Below are 18,577 nucleotides of genomic sequence, written 5' to 3' on the forward strand. Positions count from 1 at the left end.
GTAGTTCATTGCCTTCCCAAATACCCAACACTCACCATTGATAATTATCAACATTTTGCCAAAATGTCACACTACAGTGTTATGAATTTAGAGAAAAGAGTAGATGGGTAAGCTCTGAATTACACTTACAAAACATCTATTGCTTATTTACTGATACTTTCATCATTGTTTTTCTTCCCAGATTTGCCTGTGTTTGTGTATTTTAATAAATACATATACATATATACATAGATAAATATTTATATACATATATTCATATACATTTATTTTAAGAAATACTCATGCTGTTTCTGAAATTCATTATTAAAGTTTTTGTGCTCTGAGTACATTAAGTCAAATCTCAGCTAACTTTTCATAAAGAAAAGCTGAATGTACATAAATGATAATCTTTACTGGACACATGAAATCTCTGTTAGAGACAGAGACAGAGGTAGATATACACACATAATGCATAGGTACATATGCATGTCCTTTGCGAGTCCAAGAAAGCACCGAATATTTGCCTTATAAATGTTTCTAGAACCAGATGGAGCTGGGAAGTTATAAAAATTGATAGGCATGATTTATTCAGGAAAAGATCTTCCCGCTACTAATTCTAGGAAATATAAATGTCCCTGCACAGGAATGATCTTTTCCCATTCTTTATGATTCCTTGATTTCTTACCTTTTGTTTAGTTATTTAAAACAAAATTCATTTTCCTTCCTATAACATGACTTTTATGGGTATCTAGAACGTGACCTTGTCAAAAATTGTAGTAGTATTGAGAGAAAAAATGATTGATCATCCTGGAAGAGATGTTTCATGTGAATTTTTTTCATAAAATAAATATATACAAACCTGCATTGAGAAAGTTAAATAAATCATCTTTTTCTTCCAAGCACAATAATTTATGGGGTATTATTTCTTCATTAGAATCATCTGTCTGCCTTTCTCCCTATGTTACATTTTTAACATATTTATTCTAACTTAAAACTGCTACCCCATGGTGAAAATTAGGTGAAAGAGGTAAATGAATCTTAAAAAGGTAATTCTTGTTTTGACTCTCTCAGTTTAGTTTTTATTCTGTTTTATACTCTGAGGCATAGAAAGCCCATGTCATAACTATATGTCTTTTAGGTGATAACACAAGGCCCCTCCTTAATTATTGATCAACGTCTGGGCTGAGGTCCCCATGTAGAGATACACTATCTAGGCCTGCCACCCCTCCCAGTTTTTGTGCCTGTCCTTTAGCAGTAGAAGGGAAGCACTGGTTCTGTAACCTGGACTGCCCAGGTGGTAAGGCAGAGCTGGGGTTTCCGTCACCTGGAGGCTGCATTAGTCTGCCTCTGAGTGCCAGGTCAGACAGTGGTGGGCAAGGCTGTCTTAGCTCGTTAAAGAAATCCGTTTTATTGCCTTCTAAAGCTCGGTACTCTGAGTATATTTCAGGCCTTCCTGCCCTAGATCCTCAAGAAATAGAGGCAACTTTTTGATTCCCTGAATTCTCCCCTGCCATCCTACTGGATTTTTCTTGGTAATTCTTAAGTTGTCTTCTTTCTCTTCACACTTGTTTCTCAAGCAGGTGTTACTCCCAGGCCCAGAGACAGAAGTACTTATATTCAGCTCTTTAGTTTCTCCTCCTTTCCTTCTCTCTAGAGAGAGCCCTCATGTAATTTGTTTCTGTTCCGATTTTGTATTGCTCTTTCCATAGAATGTTCGTATTCTGCGCAGTGAGGTTTCTGCCTGGAGCCAGGGTGCCCTGATTGCCCTGGTGACACTTGTCTTTCATGTTCTCTCCTCGCTGAGTTGTGGGAACCTGCATTACAATGAGGAAGAGATGATGCAACTCATGTATATGAAAGTTTAACTTCTGTTGTCAAGAATTTTTAACTGCTGAAAAGTGATTTCAATTAAATGAGCTTCTGTGTTCTTTTAGATTATTTACATAACTTGGAGCAAATGATTTCACAAAAATTTCATCTGTTGAGCTAAAAATGGAAACTAGTAATGTGGGGCTTTTCCTAATGAAAATAGAGAAAATAAACCACATTTAATATAAATTTGGGAAAAATAAAAATTAGTTACTATTACTTTATTTACTTTTTATACCGTTTCCATCCACATTCCAGAACTCATCATTGAGTGAATAATTTCTCTATGTCCCTGATGTTTTCCTTAATTCGTAGGTATTCAAGTATGTACTTTTCACCACTAGTTCTAACTTCTGCTTTTGTAAACCTCCTAGGTTCCCCCAGCAGAGATGTGGGACCCTCCCTGGGTCTGAAGAAGTCAAGCTCCTTAGAGAGTCTGCAGACAGCAGTCGCTGAGGTGACTTTGAATGGGGATATCCCTTTCCATCGCCCCCGGCCACGGATAATCAGGGGCAGGGGATGCAATGAAAGCTTCAGAGCTGCCATTGACAAGTCTTACGATAAACCTTCGGTAGACGACGATGATGAAGGCATGGAGACGTGTAAGTTCATAACGTCTGCAAGAGTAGCAGTTACGAACAGCTCTACGAAGCAGCAGCGATTCAAGTGTGCTGCAGGGAACCCTGAGCGTTCCCACACGCCTCGCAGGGAGCTGTGAGGTCTCAACTGTTTTCATAATAATGATAATGTGTTATTTATCTTTTTACTCTCAGTCTCTTACGAGTATACAGTGGGGTTTTCTAGAGGCAACATGTCATGTGATATTGCAATAGATTGAATGCAGAGCAGATAGAAGAATCCGTCTTTTTAGCCAGGTATTAAAGAAATTTGCTAAAATGTAAAACACTGCTATCATTCTCACTAATTTTTTTTAGAAAATACACTAATTTTTTGTAAAAATATGATTTCTAACATGAAATTTGTGTTTATAAAGTAATTAATATTCTAATTAATCTAATTACTTAATTAAATTGATCAAATTTAATTGAATTTGATTTTCTGTTTTAATTCAGTAAATATTGATAGATATAATCCACATAAAAAATTTACTTTGAGTCCTTAACAGTTTTAGGAGTGTGAAGGCATTCTGAGACCAAAATATTTGAAAACTACTCCTGTGTAGTTGTGTCTATAATGTGATGTCTCCAATGAATATATGTAATAATCTATGTTTTTGAAAACATTTTTTATTTGTTTTTATGAATTACTCTTACTTTGCTTGAACTCAGTTAGCAGACATGTTTGTGTATGTGTGTGTATTTCCAAATTGCAAAAACTTTTAAGCCAAGATTATTGAAAGTCGAAGGTTAGTATTGATGAACAATATGTTTCCTATTGTATATTGAGAAGAAAAGTAACATTTATAAATACGTACAAATGTGCGCTTCAGGAAGTTCTCTTTAGTTAAACATGTGTGGTATAAAAATAACCATTCAATTTAAAAATAAGGAAAATACCCTGATAGTGTATGTACTTAGAAGAGAAAGGGCTTAGGAGCCCTAATGGTGAAACTTGTTGATTAGCTTTCGTTGTTTGCCACTACTAGTAGACAGTTTAGTTTTTTAACTTCAATTGTGACTCTGTCCATCTAACCAGTATAAGAAAACTTGGAGGCCCCACAGCCCAGTGTTAAAGCAGAGACCAAAGATAATTTAAGTGGATTCCAAATTACTTGCAATTTAATTTTTGGGTGGATTGCTTCTGGAATTTAACTTTTGGGTGGACACAGCTGACAAAGACTGGTGGGGAAGAAGGATTTTAAATGAAAATCACATTCTGAGGAGATTAAAAGCTGAGTTATATAATTTTTGCCTGTCGTATATAAAGTGTTTGTGAAAAATGAATATTTCTGCCATAATGGAACATACAAAGCAAAACTTAGGGAGAGATTTGCTACCCGCCCCCAATTCTCTGTCTAAATCTGGACAGTTTTTTCACTCCATCTAGCCAGTAATTTCAAATATATGCAGCCTATTCTTGCCAGATGAAGAACATATTTCCTATTTTTGCTGCCAAACCTGGTCTCCAAGATCCTGAGTCATATGAGCTTTCAACCTCCTTGAGTTTTTCCCATTCTATCAGTGGTTCCTTCCATCCTAACCAGGATTCCTCATGCAGCCCTGATAGGGTGGGAGCCCTGTCACTTACAGATCTTGCCTCTTTCTGTCCTAGTGCATATTTAATAAGAGATATAGTACTTTGGCCCCTCAATATTTGTTTTTTTAAGCATCTACAATTTATGATGCTTCTGAACTTTTTTCTTGTTCTAGTTAAAACATTATTTAAATTGCCTTATAAAATGGAGTTTTTTCACATATGTCACTCATTTCAAATGCAACAGGGGATGGAATTACATATCAATACAAGGCATGTTCTTAACTCTATAGGGACAGCCTCCAGAGTTTTCCACCAATGTGGACATCTAAATTTGCCTCTGTATAAGCTTATTCCCTTTTTAAATCGCAAAGAACAGATTTAAGTATATTAAAACTTTTTCATTCAGCTGTCATCAAGACAAAAAGCACAAGTGAATAGGCAAATTACAGTTTGTGAACCAAAGGTAAAGTTCTGGACAAGAGCTGGCAAAGACGCTGTGACACGTGCACCTACAACACAAAGTGCCGTGTTTTCCAAAGTCCTGATTTTATTATTTTTTTCAGACAGGTCTGCTGAACTTTGGATATGGCAAAAGAGAGGCACCTATTGTACATTTCAAGTTTTTGCAGTTTGAGTGGTTGAAGTACGAATAGAGTGGAGTGAGCACTGAACTGGAATTCAGATGGATTGCATCCTCGTCCACGTTCTTCTAACCAATTTGGGATTTTGGCCAAACCCGTTAAAATCCTTGAGCTTTAATTTCCTCATTTGTAAAACTGAAGATTTGGCCATCTAGGTCATTAATTTTCAAATCGTGATTGTGACATCTGTCAGAAGGGGTTTTGGGGGAGTCAGGAACCGAATGGGAGGCTGAGCAAGTGGGACTCTGCACAGGCCACCAGCTTCTCCCCTCACCTTGCTGTCACCACTCCACTGCCTCAACAACTGTGGGTTTTTAAATCACTTTTACGACATCATGGTTCTTTGTAAATTTTAATTTTAAAAAAGAGTAGTTTACAGTTTTTCGGAAAACGTTTGAAAAGTGTGGTTTAGACGGTGTAGATCATTTCTGAGGTCCTTTGTAGTTTTAACATTCCATGATTCTCTGTACCCGTTCACTACTGATCTGATCCCTTGCTGCCAGCTTCTCTTCCCTTCTGTAAGATCCATGAAGGAAGACACCACCATGTCTGTTTGATTCCTGTATAACTAAGCACAGGGCGTGGCATGTCATAGGATTCAATGAATATTCATTACATCAGTAGGTGAGCTCCTGCTTAACTAGCACCAAGGGGTGTGTGAGAGAGACTTTTAGTATGCGGTAAGTCGGGTGGAAGTAGCATTTTGCTCTTCCTCTTTGTATCCCACAATGGACCTGCATGCATTAGATTTTCAATGCCTCAGCAAACTCTTTATTTTTCTAAAAAAACAAAAAATTCTGTCAAGACTGCTGTTACTGCTGGTGGTCATTAGACTGTCACCTTTACATATGCCTAGCTACAAGAAGATGTGTTATGACTCCAGTCGTGAGAAGGAAGGCCAGCTCAGCTAGCTTTTCCTTGTCATTGCCGAAACACCATCGCTTTCAGAGTCTGACCTGTGGATTCTCATGGCGTGGTCCACACGCTTTCTGTTGCTGTGGCTTCCCAGATGCATTCTTGTTTCTGGCTGTGCTCCTGCATCCTTGCCTTTGTGGGCACTGTCTCTTGCTGTGTGTCTAGCGTCCTGTCACTGTCCATGCTCTGTGGGACTCTGTGACAGAGGGTGCTTTCTTGTATTGTGGAAGGGCTCGGTTACAGCCACTGGTTGAAATGAAAATGCCATGTCTCTGTGGAACCTGGCTCTCAAAAGAGGCCCACTGTCTGAGCAGACAAGCTTTTGGTTATACAGGACAGCCTATAGAGTGCACTCTGGAAATATTGGGGTGGAGAGTGGGCTGTTGTTGAAAAGTTGTGAAGGAGAGAGCTGAGGCCACGTGGTAAGGACAGAGGGTTCCCCGTACTGCTCCAGTCTCCTGCTTTCTGCTCTCACATGGTCCTCTTCCTCTTTACAAGTAAGACACTTAGGCACAGGCATGGTTGATTGCTCTTGTCAGTTGGGTCGAGCACCTCCCCAGTGACTGTATTTCATGACTCCAAGCAGACTCGCCTCTTCTCACAGTGTTGAAATCATGGCATGGGCACAACGGTGGGGCCAAAAGGCTGGGCTGGATCCATGTGGTATCTGGTATCTGTCATCTTCTGTAACACTTACGTTCCTCCTGCAGAGATGGCAGAAGCCAGCGTTTTTGTCTCTCATTTAATCCATCTGGACTCTCTGTGTTGTGTGTGTCTGTCTGGATCAAGATGGAGCTTTGTATTCTGGGACCCATTATCTCCGAGGCCCTACCTGTGTTTGACAGGTCAGGGCATCTACAATCTGCTCCCTCTTCTATGCAAATTACGTACCCTGCCTGGCTCTCAGCAAGAAGCTTCTACCTCCCCCATAATAAATCAGTTTCTGTTGCTACCAAGAAAATGCATGCAATAATATTGCTTTGTTTTCTTTTTGAAAAATATATAGTCCTATTTTTCTCAATTAAAAGTTGTCAAATTGTAAGCCTTACTATCAATTGAGTAACCGCTTTTTGTTGGGGTCGAAGAGGTAAAGCACAACAAAATCAAATACTGTCCTGTTAATTGTGCTTGTTGATTTTAAGATATATCCAGTTTAGAATTTTAAATGTAAAAACATAGAGACAAATTGCTTTTGAGTAGCTTTCCTACTTTTTTATAGTGCTCTTATCAGGAGATAAGGAAAAAGATTACTCTAAAGTACGTATAACTTAAATTAGCAGTTTGAGATTTAAAAAAACTAAATTTATATTAGTAAATTATCTAATAAGAGCGATTCTTGGGGAAGATTTTGCTTTTTTTTAATTAGCTACAAAATAGCATAGTGCATTTGATATCTTAGATTTCCTACACTCAGCATTCTGCACACTTCTAGCCACGTTTCATAACTACTTTTGAGCAGAAATAATGCCAACTAGGTCTAATTTTATCTTAAGCAAAACCCAGTAGATTACAGCAGATCTACTGTAAAAGAATTCAGGATATGGGTTTCAAAATCACAGTACTTTGTAAAAGATTTCCTATTTGGTTAATCTATTTTAATGGATAATTGGGTGTTGATCTATAAAAATATTTGTTTTGAAATGCTAGGAATAACCCATCCTTTTATGCCAATTTGTATACTTAAATGTCATGTGTAGTTTAAGAAAAGGAGCTTTGATTAATTTTAGGAAGTTTCTGAATGCAGTATGGGTGTAAGCATGTGAAGTAGCCAAAGCTATTCCTTACATCTTTTTTTCTAGGTGAAAAGTAACTTAAGCCAAAACTACGATGAAAAGTCACGTCTGAAGTGTTTGAATTGTAGAATCCTCATTTTAACCTTTTTTTTAAGAAGGAAAAAGTATTTAAACAGTTGAACAAGATCATACGTAGGAACTGAATCCTAGAATGCTTATCTTCCAATTCATAGAATGTTTTTCTAGACTTTTCTAGAATATTAAACTTCCACATGGGAAAGCCCATTACACTAAAACTACCTTAATTGTGGCACCTAAAATCTGATATGTAGGCTGCAAGTTGCTGAGAGGTTAGGGGATAAACTGACACTTGAGAAGCAGTGTGGTTGAGGGCCATGATAGCGTACAGGTTACCATGGCACCAAAGGGTGGGGTACCCACTCAGCCTACGTGGGATTAGAGTGGAAGGAGAGATGTGGGGAGAAGGCTTCCCAGAAGAGGTATTGTCTGAGATGAGTGCTGTTGCTTGAGTGGGCTTCACCTGAGTGCACAGGGAAAATAAGGAACGTATGGAGTGGGGACCATCTCTGGGCTGCTGTAGTTCTTTCATGGTTGTGGCGCAGGTGAGAGGTTAGTGAGGAATGAGATTGAAGATGCAGGCAGAGAACAAATCACACCCAGCCTTGTTTAAATGATCCGCATTTTACACTAAGGACCTTAAAGGGCATTTGAAGAATTTCAGGTAAACGAGTATGATTGTTGGGACCCTAGGATATAGAGGATGGGTTACCGGGAATGAGATGGTAAGTAGCAGTGTTGGTAGCAAGAAGATCAGGTGTATGACAGTAATGCAATAATCCAGGTGAGTAATGATGCTTGGCAGTGCCAGAGCAAAGGAAGGAACTGCATTTACACACTTAGCTTCTCATACATAAAGATGGAGATGTGACTTTTCTCATCAGCGATTCCAGGCTCAGAAACTTAGAATCATCATCTCACTGTGTAACAACTTTATCACCAAGCTTTCTTAATTTTTCCCCATGAAATCTCATAATTCCACTCCTTCTGTCCAATCTAGCCCAAATCCTTCTTGTTTAGTATCTGAAGTTACTGTTAGGATCTCCTAACTGGTCCTGTTGTCTCTAGACTTGCTGAGTAAGCTCTGTAATCACGTTTCTGTTCTCGCAGTCCCTAAGCTTCTGCACCCGTTCTTGCCCAGACCAGGCGCTCTCCGTGAGGTGTGTCTTCTCACTGGCCCCAGACTTTCCCACTACCCTTTTCCTTCCTCTTTGACTTCCTTCTTCAGCAAACATTTCCCCAAGCAAATTAGTTTTCCCTTGACTTCCTAAAGCCTGAATTGATTACATAGAATATATTTGAGATTTTTTAATGTAAAATATCTTTTTAACCCACATCAGTAAGTTTTTGTGGATCCCCCAAAATGGAGTATATGGCATGCGAGTTAAGAACACTGGCTTTTGGGGGATAGTCATTTTGATTTCTCAAAAAATAGCAAAAGAGAGCGTTGTATTTATTTATTTATTTATTTATTTATTTATTTATTTATTTATAGATTGGCACCTGGGCTAACAACTGTTGCCAATCTCTTTTTTTTCTTTCTGCTTTATCTCCCAAACCGCACCGCCCCCACCCCGGTACATAGTTGTATATCTTAGTTGCAGGTCCTTCTAGTTGTGGGATGTGGGATGGCGCCTCAACATGGCCTGACGAGCAGTGCCATGCCCATGCCCAGGATCTGAACCCTGGGCCGCTGCAGCAGAGCGCGCGAACTTAACCACTCGGCCACAGAGCCGGCCCCTCAGTATTTATTACATGTGCACATTTTAATATTATTTTTGTTTTTGTTTTTCCATTTAAAAGAGAACAGTGGCCTGGAATTTCTTTTTTTGACACTATAAGTAATATTTGGTATATTGTTAAAATATGGGTTTGCCACCAAGCTCACTCCTTGATTAAAAGTTTTAGTGCCAATTCCAACAGCATGGTTTATGAATTCTGTTTCGATTCTACAACCAGTCCATTTAGTCTGTTGAAAGGAAAACCTTCAGCTTCGCATTGTCCCCATGAACAGGAAACAGTATCCTTTGAGGGCTATCATTTGAATGTAAAAATCAATTGGACACCGAAAGCAAATTTGCACGGTTCAGAAAATTGAGGGTGCGACCCTCATTGTGCTTGTTCTGCAGCATTCTCTTGGGAGAGGAGGGGTAATGGAGGTGACATGCTGCCATTATCTTCAGGAGCATTTCACCTGTTTCATTTTGAGGGTTGCATTAAAGAGAAGTTTTGAATGTAAGGCAGAAGTGAAGAATGGTGTTTGTCAATAAGTCTTAAACTCGTTGGAAGAGTGATCTTATTGTTTTTGTTCTCCACCCACTCCTCACCCCAACATAAACTGAGAGGGTTTTTTTTCTTTTTTCTTTTTTTTTTTTTTTTTGAGGAAGATTAGCCCTGAGCTAACTGCTGCCAATCCTCCTCTTTTTGCTGGGGAAGACTGGCCCTGAGCTAACATCCGTGCCCATCTTCCTCTACTTTATATGTGGGACGCCTACCACAGCATGGCTGCCAAGCAGCGCCATGTCCGCACCTGGGATCCGAACCGGGGAACCCCAGACCGCTGAAGTGCAACATGCGCACTTGACCTCTGTGTCATCAGGCCAGCCGCTTTTTTCTTTTTTTAATGAAATAAATCTCCTTTTAGAGCAGAGTGTCTTAGGAATCATGTATTTGAACTTTCCTCCAGGTGCTGAAACCCCTTCTGCGGTACCACGGAAAAATGTCACCTGCTTCTTTCATCTCCTTTTCTCCTTTCACAATCACACTCTCGGTTCTTCATCATATCGCTTATTATTCCCACCCCACAAATAGGATCAAAGCTTCTTAATTCTTCCTGTTTCATGCCAGCTTTGTATGTATGGGATTTTTTTTTTAAGTGTTCCAAAAAAACTAAGTTTTCCATTGCCAAGAGCTCATCATTCTGATGTTAAAAGTCAGGGTCCAGAGAAGCAGATCCTGTTATTCGACACCATCTGTGTCACTAGCTGTTCATTTCCTACATCTTTCTTCTTTTTTCAAAGTCAAAACTATTCAACTAAAATAAGAAACAAAAATAACATTTATGTCCCCAAAGTTCTCAAGTCCTCCAGAGGACTTTGCCGTGCCCGAGAGTCCTGTCCTCATGGAAGCTGGCCGTGGTCAGTGGTTTTGCTAAGGCTGCTGAAATTTTACGTTACTAATGTCTTGTTTTAACTTTCCCATTTTAAGTTTTATTTTAGGAAGATAGATTCTGCAGACTGCATCATCCTGAGTACAATTATTGTGTTTAATCCTTTGTCTCCAAAGTAAATTGTAAATTACTCAAGAACATGTGTTTCTATCATTAGGTGTTTCTCACATTGAGGTAGTTCTTTATAAATAAAGAGCAATAAAGGATAGTTTTTCATATGATTGGCTTTTTGTTCAATCATTCTGTCATTCACTCCACAAATATTTAATATTGCTTCTTTGGGCTGTGCCCTCAGAGGAGAGTACTTGTTTATTGGTGAATAAGAGGTAATATTATCATTTTGTTTTATATTTCTCTGTTTATACCTATTGAACAATTCATTTAACTCTAGTAAAAAGTCTGAGAAGATTTAATTCTAGTCGAATCGTCAAAGCTAGCTAGAATGACTGCTGGATCTAACGTTTGTGATAAGGGCACTGTGGATGCTCCGAGGCTCCTCTAAAGGTCGATTGCTGCAATGTACCTATTAGCATTCTTTCAGCTGCATTTAATGGAAAGTCCAACTCAAACCAGCTCAAACCATAAGGAATACACTGTTTTATATACCTGCATTCTAGAGTGGGGAAGCTTCACGGATTATTGATTCCACAGACTAGTAGTGTTATCAAAGACCCAGCATCTTTCTGCCCCTTCTGCTGCACTGTCCACAATTCAGCTTATCCGGAGGGTGACTGCAAGGGCTCAGAGGCCTTTTTCTGTCTTGTTCATAACTGACAGAAGGGAGTGAGCCAGTTCCCCAAGCTCACCATGGACTATATCCATTCAAGCTGATGGGGCCGTTCTTGGACTGAGAACACTGAACTAATAAGTCAACAGGGGCATGGTACCCATAGGTTGGTGTAAACCTCATGTTGAATTCGCCCCTTGGAGCTAGATTGCATTCCTGACCACAATCAGAGCTCCATTAGGAAGAAGAAAGAGAGAGAGAGGTTTTGGATAAGCAACCAACAGAGATCATTGCAGTATCAACAGTAGCATCTCTTCTCAATGGAAAAAAAAAGACTCCAATGACTACATGGCTTAGAGTCAACTTTTGACAGCTTTTGAGAGTAAAATGTTTGTGGCGACTTGGTAGAAGTATTTATTTATGGCGGAAGTCGTAGAACTTTGAGTTTGAATTGAAACCTGAAGTCATTTTCCCCATGATCATTAACATATATGTGCCCAGTCTTTCCCAGACTTCTTTGTGACCCAGTCCTAATATGATACCTTGCAGAATCGAGTAGCTTAATTTGTAACATGGACTAGAATTTTAATTGAGCTACATTTGCATCTGTTGAAAACATGGTAATTAGGTATGTCTTAATTGCGGAATGACTATGCCGCATTAAAGAGAAATAAGCAGCTTCGTGTTATACCTTCTTAAAAAAGAGAAACTTGAAAGTCTTTTATAGGTGATCACATGGGAAAGTAGCTGAGATTCAGTGTATAGAACAGGTTAAAACAGGCAGAAATGTTAGTCAAAAATAGACATTTCTATTTGTTTGGAAGGAGATAATCATCTTTCTTTGTGTGGGCTATCTGCAAAAGGAAAGCAAATAATCTGTAAAGACGAGCAAAATTAAAGAGAAAAAATGTAAAATTTATGGAGCATTTAAATAGTAAATTATCTAAATGTAGGTTTATGATTAGCTCTTGCATTGTAATTTACTGTATGAACACAATGGATCGAGCCATTTACTGCTACTATATTACCAGGACTTCTGTCATTTGAAAAACTGTTAATATCTTTTAAAATTTCCTTGGTTTAAAGGAATGAAAATATTTTATGTACCTTATTATAAAGGTACATAAAACCAACTGTACGAAGATTGGTTTTAAAACTTAAAAAAAAATCTGACTAGTATATCAGTGACCTTGAATATATACATATTTTAAAATTAAGCATGTTTAACTAATTTATTTAAACTTTTAAAACCACAGTAATTCTGCATAGGGACAGGGTAAAGTGAGAGATGCTTATTTTCTTTATCAAATAGTTTGAGAGTTTTAAGCATCTATAATGTGATACTCTAAAAGAACATCTTATGTTTGTACATATGAAGCTACATATTGCTAAATATTTTTAATTAGTTGGCATTGAAGGGGATTAGTTAAATCAGTGCACCCCCGGAAGAGTTTCTGTGATAATGTATTATCTAGATTAGAATGTTCAGAATAAACATAAAGAATTCTCAAATGTGCAAGTATCTTTTTAAAACAGTCCACTTGCTTGGGGCAGGAAACTGAGCTAGGATTTTTGATTTTCTAAAATGAGGTTATAAAACCCAAAATTAATAAATGATTTAATACTAATTTTCTGTTTCACCCAATTTAGAAAATAAGTTGTATTACATACACCAGAAAATTATTGTGAATAGGAAAAGAATTGGCAACAAACGTGACTTGAGCGTATAGTTAGTCGTGAAGGCACTGCCTTTCCCCTGTTACTGCGCCAAGAGCAGACATATGCCCCTTGTACTTCTGCCAAAGCTATTAGGCAGAAAACTAGCAGAATTGCTTCTGATCGTTCCATTCATGATTTATGATAATGGCTGCTGAGGAAGACTAAGTCATTTACGTTTATTGAGCTCATTTTTTTGTTTATAGTTTCAGACATTGTCGAGGGTTGTAAAATCCATTAGATGATATGTATGGCACTAACAATAATAGCATATAAATAGACCAGAAACTGACTAGAGCTCAACCAAGTACAATGGACATTCCTGGGTTTCAGGTCGTTGGGTGTGGCTGGTTTTGTCAAGCTTAATTAGAGGAGAGTAGGCATTGTTCTGAAGCCAGAAGAATGGTAATACCCAGAGACTGGATAAAAGTTTGGTTGGGATAAAATCCTGAGTCAGGTTTACCAGTAGTCTTTCATTTAAACTCCCATTTATGAGCAGCTGCTGTCTGCCCAGCAATCATTTTACAGAAGGGGAGACAGACATGTAATCACAATGTATGAGAAGTGCAATAGTAGCAGTTTGTACATAGAGCTATGGAAGTATAGGTAAAAAGAGTCTTGCATGTGGGAATTCTAGAAAATTCATTAGCATCCATTTATCTAGCTTGAATATACCAACAGATCTAGGTTTTTTAGCTCCTGAAAACTTGGGAGAGTTCTTTTATAAGGATTTGGTCGATTATCTCAAAGTCAAGGCCATACTCATTTCCCACAGGGTTGAAGCAGTGGTTTGCGATCAGATGGAGCATAGCGGTGTTGAAGGGTATTAGACAAGATACTGCAACCCTGCTTAAGCTATATTTATATTCTCTTGGGGAGCTCTCATTTGAAAAGTCTACGCGTAATTAGCAAGCCATTGGGCTAGTAGGCCAGGATATTCTTTCCCTGCTCTGTGTAGACCACAAAAAATGACAGCCTTAATTTTAAGGCTATGGATTTGCGCTAGCAATGCCCATCTAAAAGTTGTAACTGGCTTCCTCTAATAAACCTGCACAATTTCTATTTATATATTCATTGACAGAGAGGAAAAGAAGCAAAATTTTTAAAAGCTACCATGTCCCTTAGAGGACGAGAATGGTTCACAATTAGATAACCCAGTACGGAGGCAGGCCAACCTTTCTAAAGTCATTTATGTGGTTGCCAGCCAATCCTAGAGTCACTGTGCACATTTGACCCAGCTTCTTGCGTGATCTCATCAATATGAACCACAAGTCACAGTGTTAAATGACCACACAGGATTGACAATAGGTTTCTGAAATGCAATGCTGGCTGCTGGAATTATCTTCTGGGCAGGCTGTGTAGTGACTGGGTGATAGATTACCCAAATACGTGCTGTGTGAAGCGGGGAATTGAGCAATCACAAACAGAGTTGATCAAAGAAATGCATGCCGGTCTTGCTCAAGTACAAGTGTACAGAATATAACAGTAGGAAGAGCCCCAGACTGAGAGTGGGCTGGCCCGAACCTCTGTTTCATCAAGAAATAGAAGACTTTGGTCTAAATGACCTCCAAAGTACTTTCTGGATTTAGACATGGTGACATTTTTATTCTTTGGCAATTCCTAGGGTGTGACCTGCTGGGATGGGAAATACATTGGCTCATGTTTTTAACCAAATGTGTCAACAAAAAGAATTCTACACTTTTTTTTTGTATTATGCTAAATAGCTGGCATTTTTTCAAAAACTGTATCACTTGGCTGCGCTCACACCATCATTTGGTAGTCTCTTCTCAGATTCGTGAGGGTTTATAGCAGAACACTAAGATATGGAGATGTCTTAGCTGGTCTTATTATACTCTTGATACTGTGTATTGCTAACGCAAGTGCCCCTTGCTGGTGCAGAGGCAAGACTGAATTTCACTTGAAGCTATATTAACTTGATTTAGAGGTCAGTTCTTTGTGAAAGATTGGAAGAGGCTTAACTCTTCTGTTTGGTTCTGTGTTAGAAAAAGCTCCCAAACGCTGATTCATACTTTATTTGTTGACGCAGAAAAAAAAAATAACCTTAGAATTCAAGGGGTAACCCGAAGCCCCAATAATTCTTATGATATTTGGAAGAAAACCTTAGGCAACCAATCTCAGAAAAGGTTTATGAGAATGGCTATTAATACATGCATGTTTTGTTTCTTTCTTAATATAGAAATTCTTAAAATTCTTTCGGTAGGTGCAAACTTACTCTAGTTACTTGTCCTTCTTTCAAGAAGAAGTTGGGGGTATTGAAATTCCCTTGCACCATATGCTCACTAGGTGTTGGTTCAAAGGACAGAATATTGTCATTACCAAGTATTCCTTTTATCTGCAAAGTTTAGAGGAGTGCGAGCTTATTGATTAACACATTTTCATGGCTCCATCCACCTCTTTCACCTGCCATTGTGTGGCTGGACATGCAAAATTATTTTGGATTAGAACATACAGTAGCATTTGCTTATGATGTTGGCCTTATGTAATGACGATATAAGGAAAAGTTAGAGGGTGTGAAGACCCAGGCTTCTATGTGCAGAAATTACAAATGGACCTATGTGGGAGCCTGAGAAAAGAAGTCCTCATGCTGACATTGGTGTTTTACTAGTGAAATGATGCAGTTTAACAAATTAACGAGGGGCCGGGGTGGACCCAACGTTATCCTTACCCAAGTGGAAAGCAGGTGCTTGGGAAGGGGCTGCTTGTTTTCTTTTCATTTTGCAAATATAGCACACAGGCCCCTTAGGGGTCTGCGCTGTCTGAGGACCCCCAGCAATGCCTGCTCTGTGTCAAGGAGGGTATTACCATGAGTGAATCAGCATCCAGACAGGAAGCTGCTTCTCTCTTACTGCTGGCACATCATCTTCGCATAGGGATGCACATGTGCATAGTAAACACCCACATCACATGTTCCATTCTAATTCTACTCCACAGTAAGCAATATTGCAATCCATGTTGATGGCAGGGCCTTACCGTAGTAGAAAATATGAGAGTGTAAAATCCTCACAAATATTTTGGCCTCCTTCTATTTACTCCTTTGGTTCACTATATTCTTATCTTTTTTTTTTTCCTTCCAAGTGGAAGAAGACACAGAAGAAAGTTCAAGATCAGGGAGAGAGTCTGTATCCACAGCGAGTGACCAGCCTTCGCACTCTCTGGAGAGACAAATGAATGGAAACCAAGAGAAAGGTGATAAGACTGAGAGGAGAAAGGATAAAACTGGAAAAGAGAAGAAGAAAGAGAGAGAGAAGGAGAAGGAGAAAATGAAAGCCAAGAAGGGAATGCTCAAGGGTTTGGGAGACATGTTCAGGTAAGTCGCCACCACCCCAAACCCTCAGCCCTAAGCACAGCTGAGTGTCAGCTTAACAAAAATGACTCAAAGCACAGATTTGAAAACGTTATCTTTGAGGTCAACCGAAATTCTTTTTAATTTTCAGTCTTAGCTCCTGTGTTTTTGCTTTCTTCATGATTTTACGTGAGTTATTTGAGACCATTTTAGCAGCCTTAAAGGTACTATCTTGCCAACTATGTAAATAAGTGTGGAAAGAAGGGGGAGCAGTCTCTCCTGCTGGGTGTGAAGGTAAAAGAGACAAAGGACCATTAAAGCAGTGTGTGTTCTTTTGTGTGTGTGAACAATGGTTCATTATTTAAATTTAACGTAGAGCTCAAGTTAGTGGTAGCATTTAAAGGTTCATTAATAACAAGTCTAATAAAAAATGTTACAAATAGAGCTTCAATTAAGCTGTGTTGATTAATTTAATACTTATTGCTTCAGTCTGTAAAGATTTCATTAAACGTAGTCTCGGGCTGTTTCCTGACAGTTGTTTTTGTGTCCCTAAATTATATTCTAGGATTACTTAGCATATCATTTTTTACAAATCATTGCTATACAATAAAAGTGACAAGTTGTTCAGAAGTTGCACTGAAACTCTCCCGTAAATGTTCATCTAAAGTGATTTATAATATTCAGGTATTTAATGTTAAATATGAAGAATGCTTGATTGTTCCATAAATTAAACCCCTAAACATATCAAGATGATAGTTTAAAATGGAAAACATACAGCATAGCCACTTGACTCTTCCAAAAGTTATTATCCCGCATTATGAATCCCTTCCTTTTAACTTTTTTTAATTGCAAAATGTGAACAAGAGTTTTTATTTTCATAGAATTTCTTGATTTATGATCCTGAGGTTGACCTCAATAACTCAGGGAGTTATAGAGAAGTCAAGCCTCAACGTCGAGGACTCATGGCCCAGCCTTCAGGCTATACAACATAACAGATGTGTTCTGTAGATGTCTGATAAAGTCAAGTGCATGGAGGAAGTAAGCGTGGACCAGATAACACAAAGCCTGGCCTGTCAGCAGCATCAGCTTTAATTTAAATATGGTTGGATTTCCATCTCCAATGCTTCCGGACCTTGGGATTTTCATAGTTCTGCATTAGTGTTTTTCTTGTTTATCTACTGCTCCTTTTGAACGCATTTTCAGTCAGATCATCTCTCTTCATCACGCTCCATGTCCAAGGACAGTTATGGGATGAAATTGCTCTAACTGCCACTTTATTTCAGTTTCTGTGTTGGTCATGGGGCTTTTCATTCCATGTATGCAAACTGACAGCTCATAAACCGGCACCTACATGAGGGACAGAAATGAGACTGTTGCCCATCAATTAAAATGTAAGAAATGTGTACAACGGTCTTCTCTAAATTAGAACACATGAAATGGGAGGCAGCCTCCTCTGAGCCTTGCGCATCCGCCTTGTAGCGCAGTCTCCCCCCAGGGGCTCTCATGCAGTCTTATTGAAGCTGAGGGCTTCTTAGTTTCTGTTCATTAGCTAACATTTATCTGATAGATATAGTTTTCTGTTCTTCTCATAGAATGGAAAATAAACTTCTAGTTTGTTTATAAATTATCCGTTATTTTAGTTATAAATTGTTTTTGCTGGAACTTGGGACACCAGAAGAAGAGAGGGCTTATGGTAGAATTATTCTTTTGGAGGCCAGAGGAGTGGTGAGTGGGGGGCGGGGCATGAAGAAATATATATTGTTTCAAAGGAACCTTGAAATGCAGCCCAACCCACCCCGCTTTTTGCTGAAAGTCCTATAAAACACTCTATGATGTTTTCTCTAGATCCAATTCTATAGATTACTACCTATAACTTGTAGTGAAAGCCAGATTTGTGATAAAGAAGTTGATGCATTTATAACTTCCAAAGCCTGTGTATTCTTGAAAATCAACTTCTATGTTTAGGTGCAGTAGCTGAAGGTTTTTTCCTAAAAACTAAGCTCCTGTTCTCCCAGTGTTTAAGAGTAATTATTAACATCACAAATGACCACACTTTTCTGGGTACATGGCATCAACGGTTTGCTAGAGTCAGCCCACGTTGACTTGTGAGAGCCAGTTGTTCAATTTCTAGAAATTTTGCCAACTGGTTGTTAAACAGAGTCATTATTAAAAATTAAATAAGTCCTATAAAAATCGAAGATAATAATACTCAAAATTCGTCACTTCCTAATGATTATATTACATTTTACTGTGACCTCTGCCTTTGAGGTTATTTCCGCTGATGGTATT

General features: G+C 38.6%; 1 protein-coding gene across 50 annotated transcripts in view; it reads left to right on the forward strand.

Moving 5' to 3' along the window:
* The window catches only part of PARD3 (par-3 family cell polarity regulator), a 614,383-nt gene that overhangs the window by 412,988 nt on the left and 182,818 nt on the right, over nucleotides 1-18,577 (forward strand). For all 50 annotated transcript variants that reach the window (XM_070601674.1, XM_070601679.1, XM_070601668.1 and 47 more), the window contains 2 exons: nucleotides 2,223-2,450; nucleotides 16,081-16,312. In XM_070601674.1, coding sequence (XP_070457775.1) covers nucleotides 2,223-2,450; nucleotides 16,081-16,312 — 460 coding nt within the window. The remainder of the gene's footprint in view (nucleotides 1-2,222; nucleotides 2,451-16,080; nucleotides 16,313-18,577) is intronic.

The sequence above is a fragment of the Equus przewalskii genome, chromosome 30 (assembly GCF_037783145.1).
Source record: "Equus przewalskii isolate Varuska chromosome 30, EquPr2, whole genome shotgun sequence".
In the NCBI taxonomy this organism is placed as follows: Eukaryota; Metazoa; Chordata; class Mammalia; order Perissodactyla; family Equidae; genus Equus; species Equus przewalskii.